This window comes from Saccopteryx leptura, chromosome 6, assembly GCF_036850995.1.
Source record: "Saccopteryx leptura isolate mSacLep1 chromosome 6, mSacLep1_pri_phased_curated, whole genome shotgun sequence".
Classification (NCBI taxonomy): Eukaryota; Metazoa; Chordata; class Mammalia; order Chiroptera; family Emballonuridae; genus Saccopteryx; species Saccopteryx leptura.
In genome coordinates this window covers 11,760,716-11,777,850 of record NC_089508.1, presented here as the reverse complement: position 1 = coordinate 11,777,850, position 17,135 = coordinate 11,760,716, and the positions used below count along the sequence as shown (strand labels likewise).

The following is a 17,135-nucleotide window of genomic DNA, read 5'->3' as shown; positions in this document are numbered from 1 at the left end:
AGAAGGTGGCTCTGGGGAAGGTACAAGAAGCTTCCTCTATGTAGCCCAACCTAGAATGTTCTCTACGTGCCTCTTCCTCTATTGAGTGATGACGCACAATCTTTATTGGGAACTTGTGGGGTGCCCAAGCCTTAGCTGGGTACAGTGAGAGCCCAAGGAGGTAGGAAGCTAACAGGGACCGTTTGCTGAGCACTTTATATGCATTAACTCATGCCATCTGCATATCAGCCCTAGAATATAAACACTGCTGTGTGGCAGATTGGAGAGGGCTGTACTTTCTTTGACACTCTTCCCAGCAGGAGCTGAAGGCTGAGCACCTGCCCTTGAGTCTGGGTGGCCTGGGACTGCTTTGGCTGATAGAATAAAACAGAATGATATTGTGCCAGGTCTATGTGTACCTTCTGAAACAACTGGCAGCTTCTGCTTGGACTCTGGGAGGCCTGAGTTGCCATGTAAGAAGTATGATAACGATGAGACCACCTGGAGAGGCTCGGAAACTATATGGAGAGGGAGAGAGTCCCAAGAGGACCCCCTGAGTCTACCCTTCAAGCTATTTCTGCCAAGGCACTGGGTATGGGTGAAGGCTTCTGGGCCCTTTGGACCAGATCAGTCCCCACCTGAATACCACTAAGTGACCTTGTCAGTGCCATGAGGAGCAGAAGAACCTCCCAGCTGAGCCCTGCCAGATATCCGGGACTTGGCAGCCTTGACGTTTGGAGCTGGTTTGTTCTTTGCTAAGGAGGCCTACCTGTGCACCTTGGGGTATTTCCCAGCATCCCGGCCTCTGACCACTAGATGTCAGTAGTATCACCCCCTTCTCCCCAGAAGTGACCACCTAGAATGTCTCCACACTGCCAGATGTGCCCTGGGGGACAAATTTGCTGCTAGTTGAGAACACCACTCTGGGCTCTGCCATCCAATGTGACAGCCACTAGCTACATGTGGCTGTTGAAAACTGGAGCCGGGGCAAGTCTGAACTGAGATGGACTGAGTGTAAAACACACAGATTTGAACACTGAGTTTGAAAAAAAGAAAATACATTGTCTCATTCAGTAATATTTTCTATTTATGGTTTGTTGACATGATCATATTTTGGCTGTACTGGGTTAAATAGACTATCTTATTAAGATTAACGTCACCTCGTTTCTGCTTACTGTTTCCAATGTGACAATGAGAAAAGTGAGAGGTGCATGTGGTGCTCTCATTCTGTCTCTGCTGGACAACAGGGTCCCGAGAACCCGCAGGGGCAGGCCAGGAGAGCGCGTGGACTCCCAAGTCAGGCTCGCTCGTGGTCACGTGCCGGCACCGTGACCTCCCAGCTCTGTGGCCTTTAGTGAGCCACTTAACCTCTCTGAGTCTCACAACTCATAAGTGGCAGTCACTTTCTTCTAGACCTCAGATAAAAGTTCCCAGATTCTGGGACGTTGGTAAAATCCTGACGTTGAAGCTGGGCTGTTTCCTGATGGGTCCTCCTCTGGCACTCAGGGCTGTTCTCACCCTCAGGTGGTACCTGGGGCCACCTCCCTCTCCTGTCTCTGCTCCCCTGGATAGCAAAGGGTTTCTTTGTGATGGGTACAGTCAAAGACACCTCCCTGCGCCCGCACTGTGACCAGCGGAGCTGGTGGATGGCTTTCCCAGACTGGCAGCTTGTTCCCTGTGGGTAATTCAGTGCCCCCAGGAGGAGGCGCGGGGAGGGCAGGACTCTGCTCAGCGTCTCCTCCTCCACCCCTTCCCCGCTCCTTCCCCCCAACACCTCCCTGTCTCCTTAGCCCTTACTTAGTCTCCCCTGACCCTTGACAATTCACACATCTGTCTAATGTCTCCCCTTCTGTTTTGGCGTCAGAACCTATAAGTAGTTCCCAGGCAAAGTCCCGTCTGCATTGTGGCAGTCTGTTCCGTCTTCCTGTTCCCAGACTTCAGGCCCCATCTGCACATTGCTGAACATGGACGTGCGCCGTGTAGGAGAGTGTCTCTCATTACAGCTCGGACAGTGCAGTGGCAGCCGCTGCCAGCGCGGCCTCCAGCACGGGGCTCAGGGACAGTGCTCGCAACAGCGGCGAACCCTGGGAAGCACGGGGTGTGAGCCAGGCCAAGTCCTGCCTCTAGGACTGTAGAAAAGGGAAGGGCTGGCCCCGGCTCTCTGGGAGCTTTGTTTGTGGCCAGAGACAGGCTGTGAACGCATCAGAGGGGGTGTAGCCATGCTCTCTAGTGGGTGTGCCTGCTGCCGGGGCCACCGGGAGGGGCCGGGAGTTCTGCCCTGGGAGGCTTCTCCAAGGGCAGCGTGGGTCCTGCCCGGTGGCGGGGGAGATGGTGGGCCCGGGGAGGCATCTCTGCCAGCTGACCAGTGAAGCAGGGGCACGATGAGAGCTTCCCAGTATGAAGCACTGGGACTCCGCCCTCCTCCCCACACCTCCTCTCGGTGCTCCCAGGCCATGACTCGGTGTTCCCAGGCCATGACTTGGTGCTCCCAGGCCATGACTCGGTGCTCCCAGGCCATGACTCGGTGTTCCCAGGCAAGTTAGTTAACCTCTCTGAGCCTCAGTTTCCTTGCCCGTAAAGTGAGGAGAATGGAGTTGTCGCGATGACTCAAAGTACAGAGGCTGGTACATAGTAGATGCTTGATCAATGGTAGATGTTATTATTACTGATATTGTTGATAAAACCTTAAAAACAATAGCCCACCACTATTCATCAAGAGTGCAAAGCCCGTGCCTGGCAGTTGGGAGAAGGTGGCAGAGCGACAGCATTCAGAAGCTCGATCGCAGACAGCGCCGGAGCCCAACCTGGAAGGCGGCCGGCCGACCCGCTCTCGCAGGGCGATGCTGCACCTGCTCCAGACTTCGGTGTTCCCATCTGAGCCGTGGCGGAGGCTGGCCAGGAGCTGCCTCCGAGGACCCTTCTGTTCTGGCTTTCCGTGGTTTCGCGTCCACTGGGAGGGACATTCGGCCATGGCTGGGTCCCTAGTCTGAGCAAGCTTGCAGCGTGGTATAGAACTCAGTAAAAACGCATTGCTGTGCCCCTTTTATCCTAAAATTCCTAAGATAATCAAGAGGCGTTGGCGCCTTATGCCCGCCACGGCCAGCAGAGACGGCCAGGCCCCGTCCTCAGGGCTGCCGTGGGCAGGTACACGGCTGCGCGGTGCCCGAGCGCCTGCTGGGTGAGCTGAGTGGGGGGTGAAATCCAGCTGGTGTTCCGCTGGTCAGGCCGTGCCTTTTTGAGCAGGGCTGCAGCCTCCTGGAGAAGGAGCACTTCTCTGCTCCTTGGCCAAACCCTGCCCCAGGGCACGGGGAGTGCTTGGAAGCAGCCCCCTGCTGCGACCCCTGACCATGGCTGCCGGGACCCCCCTGTTCCTTTCCCACCGGCCGCCAGCCAGAGGTGCACTGGGCAAAGGCTTGCTGTGCCGACTGGGCACAGGGTCCTGCCGCGTGCCCCAGCCCGGGGGCCGTGGTTGGTGGGGAGACGGGAAGCTGGAGGCCCCTGGGGCTGGAGGGGGTGTGGGCCTTGACACAGACAGGCTCAGCAGGCCGGCAAGCCGACGGTGAAGGGGCTGCAGTGCCAGCGGTGAACCCGAGGCCAGGGTGCCCACCCCGGACTGTCAGTAACAGCTGGGGAGAGGGAAAGGGCACTGATTCCAGCACATGTTCGAATCGGTGTTCTCTCCCGGCTCCCGGAACCCTAACTGGCCCCCCGGCCCTGACTCCCACTCCCACAGGCCCTCCAGACCTCCTCTCCGGGGGACACCACTCCAGCCTCTGCCCAAGGCGCTGCAGGGCCGGGGCGGCCCCAGTGACTGACCCTCACCCGGCAGGTAGAGGAAGCCCGTGTCGGAGAGCCGAGTTCTCTGGTCTGAGGGCACGTGGTGGGTGCAGCGGCAGCCCCGCCCTGGGCAGTCCTGTCCAGGTTTGGACTTTGCCCAGAGCTCGCCCCGGTCTGTGCTGCAGTCCTCGTGTGGTTGGCAGGGGGACCGGTCACTTCTCACTTCTCCCCGCAGCCTCCGCCGCGGGCTGGCACCAGCAATGGCCCAAACCCGAGTCTGGCAGCACCCCCATCCCATGGGTCAGGAAGCTGCTCTGAAGCATCTTCACCAAGCAGGGGGTTCGCTGAGGGGGCCCAGAAGCACGGGGTCCCCGGACTCCAGGGGAATTGCTTCTCCTGAGCACAGGGGAAGTCGTTTTCATCTGTGACAGGAAGTCAGGCCCTTGGCTAGGCCCTGATGGTAGCAGCAAACAGTCCTTTTTTCATCTTAGCCACGAACTGTCCAGGTGTGTTTCCCATGGCAACTGTGGTATTGCTGGGTTGCCGTGGGTCCTGCCAAGGAAAAGGAAGCTTGACCTTCTAAGTGGGGCAGGAGCTGAGGGGGGAGGGCACCTGGCGACGTGGGCCTGGCCCTGCCTGTGACCTGTCCGCAGGCCCTCTCCCCTGCCCCAGGCTGCGCACCGCGCCCCGGCCCACGTCCTGCTGGCCTGCTGTCCTCGGGGGTCCTTCCTCCTGGCATTTCCTGGCAGGGGCCCAGCTTGCTCACCTCGTACCCCTTTTAGGAGGGGGATCCGAATCCACTAGGCTCGGTCTCCTGCCTCATTCTGGGTGCTGGTTTCAGGGAGAGTCAGCTCGGCAATGTCCCACGAGGCTGTGGCGTAGCCATTCCCTGGGCCCGTCTGATCCCCACGCCACCACCCAGCCAGGTGGGATGGCCTCTTCTCTCCAGAGGTGAACCCTCTGAGGGGTCCGAGTCCACCTCTCCTGCCACCATGCGGTCCTCTTGCCACCCTCTGGGGACACTGTCCTCCTGGGGCAGGTCTCATCCGTCCAATGCTCTCTCCATACATGGGCATGTTGAGGCCCTCGCACCGTGCAAGGTCTTCCCTCGGATGAGAGCAGGAACGCCTCTCCCACCCCCACTGCTCAGAAGAGAATGAGTGAGTCAGTTGTTTGACCCCTCAGGAAGGTGGCCCGGGTAGTCCTGTGGCCAGAGCTCCAGCCCCTTCCCTGTCACCTTCCAGCTGCAAGGCTGCCTCTCAGTTTCTGCATCCACTTCCCCTTTAATTTCAAGAGACGATGGAAATAATAACTGTTTGTCAGTGAAGGATTACATGATGAAAAGGCTCTAGCTAAAGAGGAATAACTCTGACCCAGCCTTTTGAAGGAGCGTTGTCACTGGAAGTGTATCGACAGCAGCCTGTTGTCAACCGAAGTGTATCTGAACAGTGATCTCTTGGGTGAACAAAGTCGTCTGCGAACAAGGGAGCCTGGGTTCCTGCTTCTCCGGGAAGCGTTCCCTTTACAGTCCGCGTTGCCCTCGGCAAGGTGGCGCCTCGGTCCTCGTTTTCGCTTAGTGATCTGCCCCCCTTCGAAGCTGAGGGTCAGGCTCAGGTGAACAAATGTTCAGCCTTCGTTTTAGCAACCAGGGGTCTCAAACTCGCGGCCCGCGGGCCGCATGCGGCCCGCCGAACAATTTTGTGCGGCCCACAGACTAATCCACCAAGTTCAAAATATTTTGGATAAAATTAAGTAAGCCCGTGGATTAGTCTGCGGGCCGCACAAAATTGTTCGGCGGGCCGCATGCGGCCCGCGGGCCGCGAGTTTGAGACCCCTGAGTCAGACCCTGATGACGCCACTTGTCACCAGCCGTTCTCTGCTCAGAGTGAACTTGACGTAGGAAGGTTTTCATCTGTCAGGTTGGCTCGCCTCAGTCACTGGGAATTTGTGGTAATTAAAACCCGGCATGTCTGAAGTTTAGCTTTGCACCTTCCATGAAAAAGGTGTCTATGAGGGGAATTAATAGTGTCAGGAAGATTGCAGAGGGGACTTCAGCCTAGATTAGAGTAATAACTGGTTAAAGGCCCATTATGCATTAATTATAACAGCAGATGCTGCCAATTACAAGTAAGAGTTGACTTTTAATTATAACGGGTTGGATCATGATACAGCACCAGCTGAGTGTTTACTGTTTTGCAGACAAACTTGAACAAGATTCATTTTCTTTTTTCATTCTTAAAACAAATGTTTGAAAGACCCTAGTAAAAGGATGAAAAGACAAATTACAGATCAGGAAAAAATATTTGCAAATTACACAACTGACGAAGGCCTTATATCTAGAATAAGAACTCTCAAAACTCAACATTAAAGAGAAGTAACCCAGTTAAAAATGGGGAAAGGATATGAATAAACATCTTTCCAAAGAACATACACAAATGACCAGTTAGCACATGCAAAGACGTTCAGCATCACTAATCCCTAGAGAAATGCAAATCAAAACCACAGTGAGATATCGCCTCACACCCACTAGGATGGCTATAATCAGACAATAACAAGTGTTGGCAAGGGCATGGAGAAATTGGAACCCTCCTACATTGCTAGTGGGAACAAAATGGAGTAGTCACTTTGAAAAACAGTTTAGCAGTTTCTTAAACATGGAGTTACCAGGTGACCTAGCAGTTCCACTTCTAGGTTTATATGCCCCGAGAAAACGAAAACACGTCCACCCCAAAACTTGTATACAGATTTTATCAGCATTACTTGCAGTAGTCAAAAACTGGACACGACCCAAATATCCATCAACAATAAACAGATACACGAAAGGCGGTCTGTCCATACAATAGACTATTATTTCCTCAGAAAAAATAATGCAGAACAATGTTGCAAGAAAGAGGAGCGAAGTAAGGAATCCTGCTGCAACATGGACAGACACTGAAAATATTATGCTGAGCAAAAGAAGCCAGACACGGAGGACCACATGTTGTGATTCCATTTATGTGAAATGTCCAGAATAGGACAGTCTGTGGGGACAGAAGATAAATTAGTGGTTGCCAGAACCCACGGGGAGGAAGGACTAGAAAGTGACTGCTGATAGGTCCAGGGTTTCTCTTTGGGGATGATGAAAATGTTCTGAAACTGATGGTGGCGATGCTTGCCCAGCTCTGTGTATATGGTAGGACCGTTTATTGTGCACTTTAAATTAATGAGTTGTATGGCACGTGCACATCTTAATAAAGGGATTAAAAAAAAACCTCAACGTTAAAAAAACCATCCAATTAGAAAGTTGGTGAAAGACATAATTAGACATTTCACCAAAGAGGATAGATGTACAGATAGCAAATAACCACAGGAAAAGTTTTTCAATGTATTTTCAAAATCCAAGTTAGAGAAATGCAAATCAAAACCATAATGAGGCCTGGGCAGTGATGATGGCGCAGTGGAGAGAGCGGCACCCTGGATCACGGAGGTCGCTGGCTCAATCCCAGGGTCACCGGTTTGATCTCTGGTCAAGGCACATATGAGAAGCAATCAATGCATGCACCACTAGAGTGGAGCAACAAATTGATGCTTCTCTCTCTCTCTATCTCTCTCTCTCTGCCCCCCTCTCATAAAACATGAGATGTCACTCTGGAGTGGTATCAACTTGGCCAACAGGGGGAGACACTGGACCATTGTTGGGACTGCAAAATGGTGCCGCCACTCTGGAAAGTAGTTTGGCCATTCCCCTGATGGACTTCTCGTATGACCCAGCAATGGCCCTGGGCGTAGATCTCAGAGAAAGGAAGGCTTGTTTTCATGCAGAAAACTGCACACGAATGTTCATAGTTGCTTTGTGTGTAATAACTCAAAACTGGAAACTCCCCAGGTGCCCTTCCATGGGTGAATAGTCCAGCAAACAGTGCTACATCCAAACCACAGACGCTACTCAGCACCACGAGGGCACAGGCGACTGATTCAGTCAGCACCCTGGATGACCCCCGAGGAAATTAGGCTGAGTGAAAAAAAGCCAGTCTCAAAGGCTGTATACTGTGTGATTCCACTTAGACGTTTGTGAGATAACATAACCATAGAGATGGGGAGCAGATTAGCAGTCGCCAGGGGTGAAGGGGTGAAGGGATGGGGGAGGTGTCTGTGGCCGTCAGCGGGCAGCACCAGGAGCCTTGCGGTGATGGCGCAGTGACTATCTTGATCGTGGTGCAGATTATAGGCAGCGACACACGGGGCACAATTCGTAGTACTGTACAAACATGCGCGTGTGCCCACATAAAACCAGGTGAAGGGTGCCCAGGACCTCCCTGTACATCTCTGCAATTTCATGTGAATTTATAAGCATTTCAAAATAAAACATCTTGTAGACAGACTAATAAACATTTGAGAGCTGGTGCTGGGGTAACCATGCGGAACAAAGATACACACACAGTCCCGGCCCTCAGGGGTGCTTTTGTACTGTTGAGCAGTAACGTGGAATTTCTTTTCTTTTCTTTTTTTTTTTTTAAACACTGAATAGCTTTCAGTTCTGTGTGGCTATTTCATTTTGACATTGGGGCTGTAAATGCCAGAAGCCGTTCCGGCATGTGTGGACCTGGCACCTCTAGCCTCCCCTCGCTCAGCCTCGATGCGGGTGAGTCATAAGGTTAAAGGTTTCTTTTCTCTAAGTAGAGGCAGAGTCCTGTTGTTGTCACCTGTCGTCACCTCGTGACATGCCGGAGGCGGCTGGCTGGTTCCCGTTCTCTCTCCTCACCCTTTGAAAGAGAAATGGTTAGACAGGGTCTGGCGTGTTCCCACCAAGGTTTCCGCTGAGGGACCTGGAGACGCCTCGCAGTGGAGGCTCCTGACTTTCACAGGTAACCTGCCCGCACTGGCAGCTTTGTGTGGGAGGAGCCCGCTGGCCGGGTCCCTGCCATGAGCTGCTGCCAAGGGCGGAGTGGGCGCTGGATGTTCCTGAGGCTCTTTCTGAACTGGCTTGGAGGCGGGGGTTCGGGGAGCGGTAAGGGGCGGCACGGGTGGGTGGCGTGGGAGCTTGTCACCTGTGCCCGGCAAGGCTGTGCGCAGGTTCTGAAGCAGCATGAGCCGAGAGGGCGCTGGAAGCCAGTTGGCTTTAGAGAAGGGAAAATGTACAGAATCTTTACAGTTTCTCTGCTTACAGAATATATCGATGCTCATTATAAAAACCCCGGAAAAACTTAACACAGGCGGTGCAACTGTCTACTCTGTGTGCACTTTTCATTTTTTAATAATGGCTTTATTGAGATGTAGTCATATAATGCATCCCGAATTATATACATGCACCCGTCTAAAGTGTGTGATCCTGGCTGTGCTGGATGCTGAGGGAGGCCCACCCTGGGGCTCAGCCCTGGCCCTGGCGTGCAGGAGCCCCCGCGCGGGGTGGGCAGTGGGTGGGGGCTTGGTGTGGAGGGAAGCAGTTCCCACCATCAGGACGGGGGAGATGCAGGCAGCTGGCTGGGGCAGAGGCAGAAGAGGTCTGAAGAAATAAACATGAGCCGTGATCCTTGCCTGTGATTTCAAAATCCATGGTTTTTAACATTAAAAAGGTGATTGCCCACTCCGTCTAGCATGGCGCTGCACGCCCTCTATTACAGAAGTGAATGAAGGAGCCCTGGTCCCTGCCCTTGTGGAGCGGACAGCCAACAGTGACAGGGAAACTAGGTCTAGAAGAAGGACGGGCTTTGTCGAAAGTGCCAGAGGGCACAGAAGAGGGGGTGACTGACTTCAGCTTGAAGGTTTCGTCTGTGTTGTGCAAAGGTCAAAGCATGTCTTGATAGCAAAGTAAAGCTGCTGATTGTTGAGCACGAGCGCACCCGGTGTGGAGGCCAGGCTTTCTGTGGGCAGCACCACTGACCGCCTTGAGGGATTCCTGCAGAAGGACTTGACGGTCCCGCTCTGCGGATGGGATGGTCTCCACCTCTCCTTGGCCAGTGCTAGGGGGCGGCGTTGTTCCAGAGACCAGCCCTAGGTTGCGCTGTGGGCCGCCACACCGCTGTTCTTTCACAAAGGGTGCCGATTCAGGGACTGTTTCTCAGACGTTGGTCATGTGAAGGCATCTCCAGGGTACCTCCCTTACTATGATCTACTTAATATTTTTCTTTACACTCCCTTTTAAATTTTTTATATCTAACCTAGTGGGAAACCATGATCTCTGTGCCATACATAGATGATAAATATAAACTTTTTCTTTTAAATCATGTTACCTGTTTAGAGCAGTGTCTAGTCTAGGGAAAGAAGGCAAAATATAAAAATAATGCTATTGGAACAACACCTGTTTGTGCGTGTCTCCCCTGTAACCATCTGGCGGACCACCCGTGCAGTGGAAGGCTGCCCTGGCGACCGGGAGAGCCGGCCAGTGTGACCTGGCCACGTGCATGTTCGGGTCGCGGGCAGGGGGCTCTTTCCCTTCGCAGGTGGAGGGAGTGAGGTGCAGGGAGGGGAAGGGACACAGCCAGAGTCACATTGTTGAGCCCAGGGTTGGAGCCAGGCCTAGGGCCGGGTCCTGGCTTCCCCTCCACCACACAGATGCTAGAAGATTCTGGAAATTGATGCACCCATGTTTCTCAGCCCCTCTGACCCCTCCCCGAAAGTTCGCTGCGGGGGTCCCCAGTGCAGGGAGCACCCCTGTTGGGCAAGTGAAGTCCTGAGGTGAGAGTGCAGCACCGTGGGGGTGGATGGCGCCGAGATCACCGGTGAGGGACTCGCTCAGCTTCTCTGAACCCCTTGCTTGGAGGTTCCAACACAGGGCATGGCGTCGTGCACTCCTGGGTTGGGGCATCGAGGCCACATCCTGGCACCCTGCCCCTCTGAGGAGCCATACCCACCTGGGGATGGGATCTTAGGCAAATCCCTCTTCCTTGGTCAGAGCTGGAAAATGTCAGGGTCGGCCTCACCCTTAGGTCACCGTTGCACACAGATCAAGTGAGGTTCTAATAGGTCCTCTTGGGTGGAAGTCCTGTGGCCCCAGCACACTGCCCCTGACCAATGAACCTCCCCGGAGGCCAAGACAGAACCAGGCAACTTTCTCCCTGCTGTCTCCTCGCTCCTCAGAATTGTCAAGTTGAGATGACCCTGACCACTTAAATGTTCATTCTGTTCCTACACGCTAGAGCCTCCTGTGCTATTTCGCCCGACGTGATGTGTATTAGTTAAGACAACACCAGCTGCTGTGAAACACCACCCCAAATCTCAGTGGACTAACACCCACAGAATAGCGATTTTCAGCTGGTGTGCCACAAGAATTTTTAAAACATGCACCACCTGCCTGACCAGGCAGTGGCGCGGTGGATAGAGCATTGGACTAGGATGCGGAGGACCCAGGTTCGAGACCCCTAAGGTCCCCAGCTTGAGCGCGGGCTCATCTGGCTTGAGCAAAAAAAAAAAAAAAAAGCTCACCAGCTTGGACCCAAGGTCGCTGGCTCGAGCAAGGGGTTACTCGGTCTGCTGAAGGCCCACAGTCAAGGCACATATGAGAAAGCAATCAATGAACAACTAAGGTGTCGCAATGAAAAACTGATGATTGATGCTTCTCATCTCTCTCCATTCCTGTCTGTCCCTGTCTATCCCTCTCTCTGACTCTCTCTCTCTGTCTCTGTAAAACAAACAAACAAACAAAAACATGCAATACCTGACTATTTATTTGGTCAGGGGCACTTGTCAAAGGACCTCTTTTCCCTTAGATTGTCATATGAAAAAAATCACAACAGCCAACACAAGAATGGCTGTCCAGTGCGAACGAATCAAAATTATATACCTGGGTTTTTTTCTTTTTTTTTGTCAGATTGGCTAAAAATATTTTCTGGCGTGCTGTAGAATTCTAAGAACTAGTTTGTGTGTGCTGTGAGAAGTTCACTTCTCACTTCCCTGTGCTCCGTGAGGCAGCCGGGCTCTACGGCAGTGAACTCAGTAGACACGGCCACCCTTGGGGACCCTCCTTCCCTCCAACGGGGCCACTCATCCGAGCCTCTGTCCTCTCTCCCTCAGTATTGTACCTGGAAGGCTCGGTTCTTGTGTTTGAGGACATCTTCAGACTGATCGCGTTCTACTGTGTCAGTAGGTGAGTAGACCTGGCCCCGCAGGAGGGGGTCTGTTTCCACAGATGCTCGTGCAGCGTTGGGTGGGGATGGGAAGTCCCAGGGAAGCCCCAGAGGGAAGGGTGCAACCCACAGGATGCGGAGAGAGGGGACAGTCCCCGGCTTTACCCTGGTAACCATGGAGGGTGGTGTTTCTTGGGCCTGCCGGTAAGGACCCCTTCCTCACTGCCACCCTCCCACCCCCCACTCACTGCCCATCACCTTAACCTCCTGTGTCCGGCTTCCGGGACGGCTTGGAGTCCTGTGTGGACCCGGCCCACCCCGTGGAGGGGTGGTAGGAGGAACTTGCTGGGGCAGCAGGAAAGGCTGATACCTTCCACGCGAGAGAGCCTGTGCTTGCCGAGTGGGTGCTGGGTGGGGCGCGTGTCTGGTGACCAACCTCAGAGCTGCTCTATTTATTCAGAACTGGTTGCAGAGCAACAGGAATTTAAAAATACATTTTGTGGCCAGAAGTCAGTCGCTTAAGCGACAGTGCCTTGACAAGGACTAGCTAGAGGCTGGCCAGGATGTCTTGGGGCCCAGGGCTCCAGGCCCACGTGTCCCTGAGAAGACACCGTCCTCGCTGCCTCTGGGGAAAGCCACACTCACCCAGAACACCACTCCCACCCGCTAGGGCCGTCCTAGGCCCCGATGGGCAAAGAAAGGTGGCGCTGGTAACAACAGTTGCCAACAGCTGCTGCCGATGGCGGGCTTTCCAGGTGTCCAGCACTAAGATTCCTTATAACCATTATCCTTTTAAATCTTGCCAACAACTATACAAGGTAAGTGCTCTTGTAATACCCATTTTATAGATGAGGAAAACCAAGACTGAGGGAAGTAACTTGCTCAAGGTCACACTGCTGGTAGTGGGAGAGCGGAGATTCAAAACAGATAGAGTTCCAGGGTCCACTGTGCACACCCTGCAATAACACTGACGACCTTGCCTGTCCCTCCCGGGCCACAGGCACGGCATCTGAGGCCCCTGCCCTTTGTAAACAAGGACATGTCTAGCTCTCCGGGAGACAGGCCTTTCCTGGGCTGAGGTCTCACCTTGGTAGAAGGTGCCAGGCGGCATGCTGGGCACATTCCGGGGCTTTCACCGACTGAGGGAATGATGACTGATTGCAGAGCCCAGACCTCGAGCTGGTTCCTTACTCTCTCTCAGTCTCAAGTCCATGTTCTGTGACACGGGACTAACACCCCTTGGAGAGATGCTGGAGGAGGCAGGAGACCGCACGCTGCCCGACACCCAGCAGGGGCTCTTGTTCTGTTTCCATGGGTTGGGCCCTTTGGAGGGCGTGCGGGGTGACCGCTTCATGTGTTCAGAGGGGTCTGGGACCGTGGTCACCAGGCTCACCACTGCCATCCATGCCTCAGCCCTTCCTCCTGTGACTGCTGCTTCTCCACATTCCAGAAAAGCGGGTGCCTGTTCACCCACCCTCGAACACTCAGGGAGCCCACAGGGAGGTCCCAGGGCACGGAGCCCGGCGTTCCTGTGTTTGGGGTGGGAGGAGTCGGCTCCATCGCCCCCTCTGTGGAGTGCGATGCTGTGGACGGACGAGCCCCAGGCTGGGAGTTGGAGGCTCAGTGCTGAGCGAGGTGACCCTGGGCCAGTTGCTGACCTCCCCTGACCCTGTCTGTCAGGGAGTGGCAGACAAGATGGAACATCAAAGTGCGAGAGCTCTGTGGGTCTGGAGTTCTAGAACGCTGCCCGCAGGCTCCCGCAGGCGCAGGGAGTGACCCGGAGACGCACATCCCAAGTGCCCCTGTGTAGTCTCCTGCGGGGCCTTGCTCAGAGGGCGGTGTGGTCCATGCTGGACACTCGGGTGACAAATGCCAGTCCTGGCTCTGGGGCCTGTGTCCTCAGCAGCGTGCTGAGCTGCCAGCCCAGCCCACCCCGCCTCCTTCGGAGCCTGCTACCCAGTGGGCACTGAGACCTGTGCCCGTTCATCGAGCACATTCCCCGTGGTGGCGTGGGCCAGCCTTGACACCGTCACACGGCGTGATGAGGACTTCGCCAGAGCAGGAGGCCCTGGCCTCGCCGAGCTCTTACCAGGGGACACGTGCTGGGCTCCACCAGCAGCCTCTGTCTCCCCACCCCCGCCCGGCACAGGAAGCCACAGGCTCTGCGTCAGCGTGTTCACCCCAAACCTAACGCAAACCCCAGTGCTCCCAGCCGGACGGGGGCCTGGGGACTGGTGAGGGTTCCGGGTATGGTTCCTGAACCTGGCTCGGACCCCCAGTCAGCCAGGGGGCTGGTGAAAATGCCGACTCCTGGGGCCGTCTTGGAGAGCCTGACTCAGTGGACCTGGGGTGGGAAACAGGACTGTGCATTTATAACGTGTGTGTGTGTGTCTGTCTGTGTGTAGTGTATGTATATGTACACATATATGATATATACACACACACATATATATAACCTGCACTTAGAACAAGCCCGTACATGCCCTGCATTTATAACATGTGTGTAGTGTGTGTGTATATTATATACACATATATGATATATACACACACACATATATAACCTGCACTTAGAGCAAGCCCGTACATGCCCTGCATTTATAACATGTGTGTAGTGTGTGTATATTATATACACATATATGCACTCGCATACATATATATAACCTGCACTTAGAACAAGCCTGTACATGCCCTGCATTTATAACATGTATGTAGTGTATGTATATATTATATACACATATATGATATATACACACATACATATATATAACCTGCACTTAGAACAAGCCTGTACATGCCCTGCATTTATAACATGTATATAGTGTATGTATATATTATATACACATCTTACACACACACACATATATATAACCTGCACTTAGAACAAGCCTGTACTGTACATGCCTGCATTTATAACAAGCCTGTCAGCAAACCAGCATTTGTGAACTGCTTTTAGGCAGGGATAGTGATCGTTTAGCTGGGGGTCTCCCCGGGGCAGACTGAGAGGAGGGTCCATGTGCAGGTGACACTGAAGCACTTGCCCCAGGAGAAAGCAGCAGGGAGTGGGGGTAGTTCAGGGACAGGAGGGAAGCCCAGCAAGGGTGTGATGGCGGGGGCAGCCCCAGCCTCAGCGGATCCCACCGGCAGCTCTGGAGCATAAAGAGGACCCCAGGGACTGGGCTTTGTACCCCCAAGCCAGCCAGCCACCCCTGGGGCACACCCAGGCATCATGGGCCAGCAGGGCAGTGGTGAGGCTCCCGCATGCAGGACAAGCCGCTGAGCGGCCCGGGTGCTGGCTCGCAGGAGCAGACCCTGCAGAGGCTGAGCGGTGGGCGCACGGAGCTGGTCAGACGTCTGAGGGGCCGGGTGGGGCGGCGGCAGCGAGGCCGTGACAGGACATCTGTGTTGGGTCGGGCTTTGTGGGTCCAGCTGTGGGTCCCAGAGTCCCTTCTGACCCTGCAGTGGGCCTGTGGGGAGCGTTTCCCCCTCAGACCCACCTTTCGGGCAGCGACCCTCCCCCAGGGTGAGCTCAGCTCAGAATCGGGCACGAAGGTCCTTGTAAGGGACTTGGCAGAACGCCTGGCACTAAGCGAGTGCTGCAGACACAGCCCAGCGTCTCCTCACTGCTGTTGTGATGAGAAGATGGAGGTGTGACCTGCTGTGGGTCACACAGTACGTGCTGAGCAGGACCGGAGCTGGAGCAGGTCCGCCCGGGCCTCCGCTGCGCCCCCCAGCACAGTGCACGAGGCCTGAGGCCAGAGCGCGAGCTGCTCCCCCCAGCACAGTGCACGGGGCCTGAGGCCAGAGCGCGAGCCGCTCCCCCCAGCACAGTGCACGAGGCCTGAGGCCGGAGGGTGGTGCGCGAGCTGCTCCCCCCAGCACAGTGCACGAGGCCTGAGGCCGGAGGGTGGTGCGCGAGCTGCTCCCCCCAGCACAGTGCACGGGGCCTGAGGCCGGAGGGTGGTGCGCGAGCTGCTCCCCCCAGCACAGTGCACGGGGCCTGAGGCCGGAGGGTGGTGCGCGAGCTGCTCCCCCCAGCACAGTGCACGAGGCCTGAGGCCGGAGGGTGGTGCGCGAGCTGCGCCCCCCAGCACAGTGCACGAGGCCTGAGGCCGGAGGGTGGTGCGCGAGCTGCTCCCCCCAGCACAGTGCACGAGGCCTGAGGCCAGAGTGCGAGCTGCTCCCCCCAGCACAGTGCAAGGGGCCTGAGGCCAGAGCGCGAGCTGCTCCCCCCAGGACAGTGCAAGGGGCCTGAGGCCGGAGGGTGGTGCGCGAGCTGCTCCCCCCAGGACAGTGCACGAGGCCTGAGGCCAGAGCGCGAGCTGCGCCCCCCAGCACAGTGCACGAGGCCTGAGGCCGGAGGGTGGTGCGCGAGCTGCTCCCCCCAGGACAGTGCACGAGGCCTGAGGCCAGAGCGCGAGCTGCTCCCCCCAGCACAGTGCACGAGGCCTGAGGCCAGAGCGCGAGCTGCTCCCCCCAGCACAGTGCACGAGGCCTGAGGCCAGAGCGCGAGCTGCTCCCCCCAGCACAGTGTACGAGGCCTGAGGCCTGAGGCCAGAGTGCGAGCTGCTCCCCCCAGCACAGTGCACGGGGCCTGAGGCCAGAGCGCGAGCTGCGCCCCCCAGCACAGTGCACGAGGCCTGAGGCCGGAGGGTGGTGCGCGAGCTGCTCCCCCCAGGACAGTGCACGAGGCCTGAGGCCAGAGCGCGAGCTGCTCCCCCCAGCACAGTGCACGAGGCCTGAGGCCAGAGCGCGAGCTGCGCCCCCCAGCACAGTGCACGAGGCCTGAGGCCGGAGGGTGGTGCGCGAGCTGCTCCCCCCAGGACAGTGCACGAGGCCTGAGGCCAGAGCGCGAGCTGCTCCCCCCAGCACAGTGCACGAGGCCTGAGGCCAGAGCGCGAGCTGCTCCCCCCAGCACAGTGTACGAGGCCTGAGGCCTGAGGCCAGAGTGCGAGCTGCTCCCCCCAGCACAGTGCACGGGGCCTGAGGCCAGAGCGCGAGCTGCTCCCCCCAGCACAGTGCACGAGGCCTGAGGCCAGAGGGTGGTGCGCGAGCTGCTCCCCCCAGCACAGTGCACGGGGCCTGAGGCCAGAGCGCGAGCCGCTCCCCCCAGCACAGTGCACGAGGCCTGAGGCCAGAGGATGGTGCGCGAGCTGCTCCCCCCAGCACAGTGCACGAGGCCTGAGGCCAGAGCGCGAGCCGCTCCCCCCAGCACAGTGCACGAGGCCTGAGGCCAGAGCGCGAGCCGCTCCCCCCAGCACAGTGCACGGGGCCTGAGGCCAGAGGATGGTGCGCGAGCTGCTCCCCCCAGCACAGTGCACGAGGCCTGAGGCCAGAGCG

General features: G+C 56.2%; 1 protein-coding gene across 2 annotated transcripts in view; it reads left to right on the top strand.

Annotated features, from left to right (window-relative positions):
* The window catches only part of RIN3 (Ras and Rab interactor 3), a 126,921-nt gene that overhangs the window by 67,336 nt on the left and 42,450 nt on the right, over nt 1-17,135 (top strand). For both annotated transcript variants that reach the window (XM_066343783.1, XM_066343782.1), the window contains exon 4: nt 11,746-11,818. In XM_066343783.1, coding sequence (XP_066199880.1) covers nt 11,746-11,818 — 73 coding nt within the window. The remainder of the gene's footprint in view (nt 1-11,745; nt 11,819-17,135) is intronic.